Source organism: Gymnodraco acuticeps, unplaced genomic scaffold, assembly GCF_902827175.1.
Source record: "Gymnodraco acuticeps unplaced genomic scaffold, fGymAcu1.1, whole genome shotgun sequence".
Classification (NCBI taxonomy): domain Eukaryota; kingdom Metazoa; phylum Chordata; class Actinopteri; order Perciformes; family Bathydraconidae; genus Gymnodraco; species Gymnodraco acuticeps.
Window position 1 is genome coordinate 2012377 of NW_022989974.1, and position 10298 is coordinate 2022674.

A 10298-nucleotide genomic window follows, 5' to 3' on the forward strand; every position below is an offset into this window, starting at 1 on the left:
TGTGTGTGTGTGTGTGTGTGTGTGTGTGTGTGTGTGTGTGTGTGTGTGTGTGTGTGTGTGTGTGTGCGTGTGTGTGTGTGTGTGTTGGGGGGAGGGTGGATCCCTTAAGGCTGCGTTCATGCTTCAGTGGTATAACATCCACGGGCTTGTTTTGGCACCACACTGTGTGTTGCTGCCGTCATCATCTAATTGTAGGCCACACGGACCACAGGGACTGAACAAAAAAGTTCACTTTGATGTCTCCCGACTGCATTTCATCTTAAAACAAATATGCAGACATTCTTGCTACGTTATCTGGGAACAAAACATATATGTTATCTGCATTATTAGGGTGAAGTGATCTACTGTGACCCTGACCTGAGAAATATGTTTATGTTATCATTCTTTATTAAGACAAAATAGACAATGTGCTGCCAAGCTATCAGTCTCACTCATGAAGCCTTGAATTTGTTAAGGTTACTTTAATAATCTCAAGTTCTTATTTGCTACAGGTCCTTTACTTCATCTGCATGAAAAGAGCTGCTTGGAACATTTCGTTAGGGCAATAAAGAAATGACGGACAGACGGACAGAAAGGGTACAGACAAAGCTGCCCTTTCAAATGTTTGATATCTTGCATGAAGTGAAAATAACTATTTCCCCATAATGTATATTTCTGAATATAGAAAACATTTCTAATGGATTTAATGCAGCAATAAACACTGACATGTAAGTTAAAGGTCCCATGTCATGGCCATTTCTACTGATCATAATGCCATTGTTGAGGTCTACTAGAATAGATTTATATTGTGCAATTTTCCAAACTCACATTGGTTTCTCATACAGCATCTCTGTATAGTATGTGTATTCACTCTGTCTTAAACGGCTTGTTGGAGCTCCTGCCCCCTGTCTGAGAATATTTCTTAAAATCTAAAAGGTGCAACACTACTAATAATAAGTGTGTATTTAATCAAAAACAGTGACCAGTACATCCATCAACGTTCTTATGTCTTACTAATGGGTTTAAAGCAGAAATAAACAAACACTGACTGGTAAATGAACTTTGGACATATTTATTTAAATAAAGATTTAAAGAAGTATGACAATAACAAATAGTAATACAGAATTCAGCCAATAATTTAAAGCCATAAAAGGCAACTTGACACACACGTTGTTTTGCTCCAGTAACATTCATTTTAGGGATTCATAATAAACAGTTTTATTAGGAAGGACATGTACAACAAAACAAGTTTTTCCTTCAGAACATTAGCAAGAGAGAAACACTGAAATTACGACTTTATATTCGATACCAACTGAAGCTACAGAGACATGTTTCAGACTACATGTTTCCCACAATGCACCAGCATGGGGTCTTGAAAACCACGTGGAGATCTGGAGCAGGCCTCCCACTCTGTGAAATGTCCACCCGCCTCCTTTGCAGTGGCTTCCGTCTAATGCTACAAATAAAAAGGTGAGGCGCCCTGTGGGAGAGCATCCCTCCCTCTCCGTGTCTCAGCGTGAAAAACGCCTGCCCCTTGCTCACACTGTTGCCAGGCAACACGTAAAGCTCCAGTGTTGGGGGTTCCTCGGTGCGGACCATGGATGTATAAAGAGAAAGGACCAACAAATCATCAGGCCCTCCATTAGCCGAGCTGTCAACAGCCCGCTAATGCCAGGAGACTCCAGTAAATACAACATCAACAAGCTACACAAAAACAAAACAAAGACAGCCAGAAGCAAGAAGAAACATCCAGAAGAAAAAAATGTCAACATGGAAAATGTCAGGAATACTTTTTAGGGGAAGTTAGAAATAAAAAAAAATTGATAGCATAAAAAAGGAAGGGAAGAAACCAGGACCAGCCTGTTTGTGTGATTCAAGTTAACCTTCTCCATGTCATCTCGGGACATTTATTGTTGATGCAGATAGCACAGGATTAAATTAGCATTGTTGCACTTCCAGTTCCTTCATCTCAAAGTCAATTGGATTTTGGTTAGATGCCTGAAATAGGGTCTGTGGCACAAGCTTGGGATATTGTCAAACTTGTTTTATTTCACATAATTATCAGTAAACACTACATTGAAGTTAATCTCAAAGCTTTTACTTTAATAATCCGTTTTTAATAGAATAATCCTAATGATTTATTTATGACGAGGAAATCTTGGATGAACATTTAGCTGTTCAAAGCTGTTGAGGACATTTTCTAAATAATCTAGGAGGCAAAGGATTACAAAAACAAGATGTCTAATACTCGTTTTGGTACAAAAACAGTTTGGCATGTGTAAAACAGAAATCTTTTATGCTTCACCTTTTAAAGTCCAGTAAACACTTTTTGCTGGAACAAAAGCTGGTTAAGCAGCACTTAAATGGACAAAATGAGCCACGTGTATATTGACTGAGAAAGCATGCTCTTTACATGGCCCATGATTTGTTTCTGTTCTGTCACATCATGTCCACCCCTCGACTCATGCGAGTGCCGAGTCACACTGCGCTCCTTCAGACGTGCTCTCAGTTCGTCCTCTGACTGCCTTTACTGATGAACACTCTGCTTTGCCAAATCCCTCCCTTCTCTCCCCCTTTCACCTTCACTGTCAGCTTTCATTTCCAAAAGAAATACTGAGGGGTCAACCAGTGAGGGAATATTTCCCGTTTTCAAATCCCAGAGCCGCATTTCTGTAGATACCACCTTCTGTCACTGTCAGATTTAACGTGTGATCTCTTCAACCAGCTAACATCCTGACCTTAAAAGACATTCAGAAAATTAAATGGATGGAAAAGGGCACCGCTACCAGAATTTAAAATGGCTCTCATCAGAGTAATGCAATAAAATGCAGTGCTTTCAAGCACTTTGGAAAGAGGAGGCACTGATCTAATTTAAGCTCTCAGGAGAGGAATCTGAGAGGTCATGAAGTGGCTGCTATGCTCCCTTTGATCAGGTGCATTTAATAGATCAGAATTATTTTCAATATCAAACATTTGTAACCCTCCCTGCACTGTGAGCTGGTGATATGTCATGATCAGAGTCCAGTGTCGGAGTTGAACAGAGAGAGTGGAGCAAACTTTTTTTGGAGTGGTTGACGGGAGAGCTGCTGTGTAGAAATCATTGCTCTCTTTTCCCTGCACACCACCTTTTCTGTCTTTTCTCCCCCAGTATGATCTCAGCAGGTTTCACATGATGCAGCAGCTCTTGGACTTGTCCTTGCTGAAGGTGGAGGAGATCAGCTCTGCCTTGCTGGGCAGGTGGAGGAGTCTCTTGGAGAGGCGGCGGATGGGGCTGGGTTTGTTGGCCGGCTGCAGTTTGTTCATGCAGGCCAGAGCCGCTGTACGGAAAACACTGTGGATGCTCTTCTCCGATGTGAAGGCGGAGCACTCCAGGTACGTCTCTGCTCCAAGCTGCTTAGCTAAAGACGAACCCTATGATGTAAAAACATACATTTTAAACTCTGGAAATGTAACACAAAGGGGGATTTCGCCACGACTACCCAGTCGTGACACGAGACAGAATCCTAAATAAGACGCAGAGAGGAAGAAACAGAAGTCATGGGACAAACCTGTTCATGTGAGACGGGAGATTGTTTCTGATTGGACAGCTCCATGCGTGTGCACACGTCTGTGCGCAGGTCTGTCTTACAGCCTATTAGGAGGATCCGTGTGCTCGGACAGAAGTCCTGGATCTCTGCTTTCCACTGCGAGGAGAAGAGGAACAGGTGTCAAAACACTGTCACTGGAAAGCTTTTTAAATATACTTTGGGAAAACACACATAGGAGTTATAAAGACTGGAGCCAACAGTGTCCAACATTCAAGCAGTCCTTGGTCCTTTTGAGGGGGGATATATGTTTATGTGATTGATGTTTACTATCTTGAAACCTTTACTTTATAACAGTTTATAATATAAATAAGATGAATACCTTCTTTAGCGCACTGTCTACTGTGTCTGGTCGGCTGATGTCGAAGCATAAGAGCACTGCATCGGAGTCGCTGTAGCAGAGCGGTCTGACGTTGTCGTAGTATGGAGAACCTGCAGAGACAACACACACTTACCAATGTCCTCACATACAACTTTATTACCATGTGATTTAGGAGCTGGGCAGTTAGCACTTTGAAAATTAACTTTCATAATGTTTTATCACAATCATCCGCCTCACTTTCACACAGTACAAATAATACAATGAATAACATAGCAGCCTGCCAAACTGATAAAAGAGCAAACACTTGGACTGAGCTTGACGCCTTCCCACTGACCAGGTTTTTCCAGTGAAGTCAAATGACTCACGGTCAGACAAACTCTGTACCAATCACATCTTTCCATTATTGGAAACCAAACTTTATCTACCAAACCTTTGTTTGAGTCAAAGCAAACACCAGATGTCTCATGGAACAAAAAGATCACCATACTTAGGATACACTTTCCAAGATTTGACTTTGGCTTACATACACAGTCCAGTTCTAAAATACAGACTATGTTCATCTATGTCTGTCAAATGAAGTCCCCTTCAGGTATTGTTAATACAAGACAGATTGAAAAGTATTCAAACAAGTTAATTATGTGAAGCCACAGCCAACAGCTGGTTAGCTTAGTGTTGCACAAAGACAGGAACCAGCTGTTTAACAGTAAAGAAAATGTCAAGGAAAAATGTGCTGTAATAAGAAAGCAATGTCACGTATAACTCAAGATATTCATCTACTTCTCCAACGGTTCATTAAGACCATAACCATTGTGTGTACGTGTGTGCGTGCGTGCGTGTGTGTGTGTGTGTGTGTGTACGTGCGTGTGTACAAAATGATATCATTAAGTGTTAATCACCTCCAACATATCCTTTTCCCCGATTGCTGACTCATATATCACACACACACACACACACACACACACACACACACACACACACACACACACACACACACACACACACACACACACACACACACACACACACACACACACACACACACACACACACACACACACACACACACACACACACACACACACACACACACACACACACACACACACACACACACACACACACACACACACACACACACACACACACACACACACACACACACACCGGCAGAGCAATATGTAGAGTCTTCCTTTAACTCTCAGGAAGGCTCTTGTTCTAAAAACAGACCGACAGGATGTCCGCTCTCTATTGTCTTCCCTCTGCCACCTAATCACTCCTCACACACCAACGCTAAGATTTCATTTCCTACTCCTGTCCTCAGGGGCTCGATGTGCAACCGAAGCTTCCCTTGCAAATAAAAGCAGGATATAATTACACCAGGAATAGATAAGCTACCGGAACTAAGTAACTCATGTTGCGTTGATCAAATCTCTGCTGAGACATTCATGAAAATATTTTAAGAACATAAAGCACTTTAATTCAAAAAGCCCTTCAGGTCTGCTCAGTCTGTGGGAACATTTGACTTCAATCTGCAAAGTAGGACGACTTCTACGACTACAATCTATCAATAACTCGCTTTTAAGGGGAATCAAAGCACCCGTCTCATAACTATCCAGAGTGATGTAAGGCTTGAGAAAGAGGAGGCAGAGAGATCTAAAGAGGACACAACTCCACCTCCCACACATTAGCAGCCCCCTGCCAACACACACACACACACACACACACACACACACACACACACACACACACACACACACACACACACACACACACACACACACACACACACACACACACACACACACACACACACACACACACACACCACACACACACACACACACACACACACACACACACACACACACACACACACACACACACACACACACACACACACACACACACACACACACAAGCCTTTCAGTTCAGCAAACATTAGTTGATGCAATGAAACTGCCCTCTCTACTCTCAAAGAAAGCAGTTAGACTCAAAAGATAAGACTGTTCCTTTTGATAAAAGATGCAACGTGAAGTGGACAAATGTTCCTTTGAGCCGTTTTCTTTACTGTGAGAAAGCGTGTGCTGGTACTCGTAGAATTGAATCTCTTCTCACATATATTTTGTATATGAACGATCATATTTGATGAAAATGAGACCTTGAACATAGAAAACAAGTCAATTAGCAGGACATTCATTGACTTTCTAAGATGACTCTTTGCGATGTCCCGCCCCTAAGCCCACCACGCACAACGTGATGGAGCGGTAGCCAATAGAAGCGCAAGTGTTACATAATGATGAAACTAAACTCTACAGGAAAGGAAAACCCCCAAAAGTTATAATGTAACTTTTTAAACAAAAATGCCAAAACATGCTCTACCTTTCGCTTCTATAAGATCTATTTGACCCTTTTAGGTTTCTATTTACAATCCATTTGACCTTGTGTTTGGTGCATAAAACAAATATATTAAAAGCTATTTAAATTCAGGCAAAGAGCTGAACTGACAACGTAATCAACAAAAAGTGATCCAATAAAGAATCCTATAAAACATAGAAATGAGGATTTGCTGCTTGTCTCTTTCCTATATGATTGTAAAGTGAATATATGTGTGTGTTTTGGATTGTACTTGGACTGTGTTGTTAGCAATGAATAGATAAAGATAATAAAGACAGAGAATACAACGGAAAATACATAAAGAGAGCCTGGATTTGTGTTTGTGCGTGTTGAAAAAGTAAATAGGTCTTATGCAATGATTTCTCTGGAAAGGGTGACTGTCCAGAAAGTTGTTACTCCGTGGGAGGTAAACAAACAAGCCCACATTAGTTCAGAGCTGGTTTCAGTTACATAAGACCTTTTTTTAGGCGGCACACACCATAAGGCAGCGAGGAGGTCATGCATATCTTTTCTCTCAGTCCCCCTCACTTGTGCCTTCTGTTCACACACACACACACACACACACACCCACACACACACACACACACGCACACGCACGAGGCATCCCCCTCTCCCCTGTGCAACAACCCCTCTGCGGGCCAACTGGCAGCGCCTCACTTCCTCGGAGCACAATGCCTGGGCAAAGTGTTATGAAATGAATCTATACTGGAGTGGGTTTCTTATTGATGACATAATCTCTCTGTAAGTGTACTTATATCAGTAGGACAGTAATGGTTCTCTCAACTGTATGCGTTAAGGCTGGAACTAAGATTATAGCAGACTGGAGTGATCTTTTTAACATGAATAGTTTGGAAATTGGGAAGAAATGCACACGGTCATTTCAATACCTTGTTCCATACATCTCGTTAATCATTTGTCAAGTCCTTAAGTTCACAAAGGAACAAAAGCAGAGCAAAGCAGCAAATCCTCCCATTATAAAACGTTAGCATGTTTACTTAACAAAAGACTTGAATGATTGTTGCTGATCATTCTTTTGGTCAAGGGACAATGTTCAGTTCATGTTCTGCCTGAGAAAGTTGGTTTTAAAACTCAAAAGTATTATATATAAGTTAAACAAGAGCAGATGAATAGTGTTAGACACATTTGTATTACCATGAATACAAACTAGAGCTAGGGCTGCTCGATTATTGCAAACATCATAATCTCGATTATTCGGGTCAATAATTGATATCACCATTATTAAAAACGATGATCCATTTACTTTGAAAACATCAATTTATTGTAAAAAAAAAATAGTTGATTACCCTGAACTTTAAGTATAATTCAATTGAAAAACCAATACACAAATATATTATTTTTAATAATAATATATTTTTATAAATAATAAAATAAAATAAAAAATAAACTGTATCTATCCAGTAAACTGTAGTTAACTTGGTAGCCTTAGAGATTTACATTAGTGTTAATAGCTTTGTTATATTTCTTAAACTTGGGCACCATGTGTTTGATTGAAGGGGATTTGTATTTTAATGTTATTTTAATGTATGTTTTTTCATTCAATGTTGTAGATTTTGGGCCCCAGCTTCTCAAACAGGCCTGTTGTTCATTGGCTGCAGCAATCCACCAAGGAAGATCTCAATAGATTTCACACGAGTGAAAAGCGGCTTAACTGCATCAAAACAGGATTGGCAGATAGTGATGTCTGGGTCAGCAGAAAACACATTGTATGTAAAACAATGATGGAGACTGAGCTTCATTTACAGTCGTTACCCGACTCCATGCTGACTGTGTTGATGTTAGGAGGATAAACAAGTTTCACAAATGATCCCATGAATACAGTGAAAGTTCTCAGTGTTGCTCAACAAACACTAAACATTGGGAAGAATGTTGACTTGACAGTGAATCAAAGATAGTGGGGAGAGGGGAACATGGCCTTGTTCTTTGCTAGTTTGATTAAACTAGGGTTATCAGGAAGAACAATCAGGGCGTAATGCTCACCTGATGTGTCCCAGAGGCTGAGCTCAACACGCTGATCTTCAATATCCAGACAGGAGGTGTAGTTCTCAAACACAGTGGGGACGTAGGTCTAGAAATGGATAATAAAGAGAAAGAGGTTTAAGGATTATTTAACATAAATTCACATACAAATATAATACAATTATTATTTATTTACAGTATAAAAGGCCAAAAAAATAAAGATGTCAATTGTCAAGGTTATTAGTTGTCCATTTTCTGAGATGGACCAGCAGAAACATTTATGAAATGTATATTTATTTACAATAAAAAAGGTAAGATCTTCATGTGTGAAGCTTGTATTATTTTTTAAATGTCTAAAAACAATAGTTTGGGTTAATGAGCAGTTATTAACATTTCTGTTAATTAAATTGATAGACTAAGCAGTGTTTACATGTGACCTGAAGTCTCTTAGTACTACCATTACCACGACGAAAGCTTTTAATGTAGCACTGTCAAAAATACTAATCCAATGAAAATATATCCTTCAGTCAAATATCCTTTGCTACACAATGACTGTTAATCCCATTATAGCCTACTATATGGGTTATGTTGCCCCTTGGGGGATTTATGAATATAATATAAGATTAAATAAAGTAAGATATGATAATTAAGCCGATATTGATGGCCAAATGGAAAATATGTCACAGAATATAGGAAGTTAACAATAAAGATGTATACAAAAACAATGTAATTATTTTTTAAATATCCAAGTTTGCATTAAATTAAGACAAAGATGTGTACAGTAGTGTGATTGAAAAATAATATCAGGATGAATACATAAAATAACTTTGGACAGTTTTTATAAGAGCTATGTCCCAAATATAATATGACAGGTTAGATAAAAGAAGCCTTCATTAATCACCAGATGGAAAATATGGTTGTTGCAGCATAGAGAACAATAATAATAAAGAGGTATATCATTTTAAAATAATTAAAATATCAGTGTTTAAACATATACCTGAAGTCCCTAACAAGAGTGTCATTCCCACCATGAAATGTTTTTATTTAGCACTGTAAAAAATACTAAAGCACCAGTGACTTAAAATAATATCAGAAAATAACTTTGTTCTGTCTAAAGGCTGTCTCTACATACCTCTGGGTAGCAGTCCTTGGCCAGCACTTGTAACATCGCTGTTTTACCGCATTGGACGTCCCCGACCAGCACGAGCTTACACCTCGCGACACACGGCTGCGTGAGTCTTCTTTCCTTCATGGTGCAGAACAATAACACGAGCAGACTCAAACAAGTCACACAGGTAATAATAACACCGGTGAAGTTTGGTAAATCCTCTCAGTTACAGGCAGCTCTGCTCCTCTTCTTCCTCAGGCAGCAAATCAGTCAGTGAGGGAAACACTGCGGAACTTTATATTGTCGCGCCAACCAATAAGCGCAGTGCGCGAGCCAAGGGAGGGAGCAGTGCACGAGGTCTCTCTTCTATCTCGTTGTAATGGTGGATGGTGTGCTGCAGAGCCATGGCAGGGATGTAAGAAATACTGATGTTCCCTCAATGCATCACCTCAACCAGCATACAACTTTTATGTCATACTATCAGGACGTGAGAGAAGTACTCAGATATTTAAGTTATATTAGTTTTACCACAGTGTAGAAATACTCAGTTAAAAATAAATCCCTGAATTCAACATTTTACTGTGGTAAAAGTGCAGTATCAGCATTAAAATATACTCAAACTACTCAAATTAAAAGCACAAAGCTACTTTACATTTTTATACCGTGATGTATTGTTCAGGTCCCTCATTTAAGGAGGCTGGTGTTAAATTACAGGCTGTTTTTAACATTACTCAGCTCGCTGAGCTTAAGCTTCTTTTAAATGTTGAGAAAACCAAGGTAATGCTTTTTTCAAAAGCAAAAAAGACTCCAGAGGCTGCTTTGGATATTGTTACTATGCAAGGACAAGTACTAGAAGTGGTTACCTGTTATAAATACCTAGGTATCTGGCTTTATGATTGTCTTACTTTTAAACTTCAGGTCATTAATCTGCTTA

At 39.6% G+C, this 10298-nt stretch overlaps 1 protein-coding gene across 1 annotated transcript; it reads right to left on the reverse strand.

Annotated features, from left to right (window-relative positions):
• Positions 1-1035: 1035 nt before the first annotated feature.
• LOC117543060 (rho-related GTP-binding protein Rho6-like) lies at positions 1036-9673 on the reverse strand. The gene is made up of 5 exons (XM_034211096.1): positions 9389-9673; positions 8278-8365; positions 3886-3995; positions 3528-3662; positions 1036-3390 (listed from the first exon to the last, which is right to left on the reverse strand). The coding sequence occupies exons 1-5, from the start codon at positions 9506-9508 to the stop codon at positions 3145-3147; spliced, it is 699 nt and encodes a 232-aa protein (XP_034066987.1). The 5' UTR covers positions 9509-9673; the 3' UTR covers positions 1036-3144.
• Positions 9674-10298: the final 625 nt, after the last annotated feature.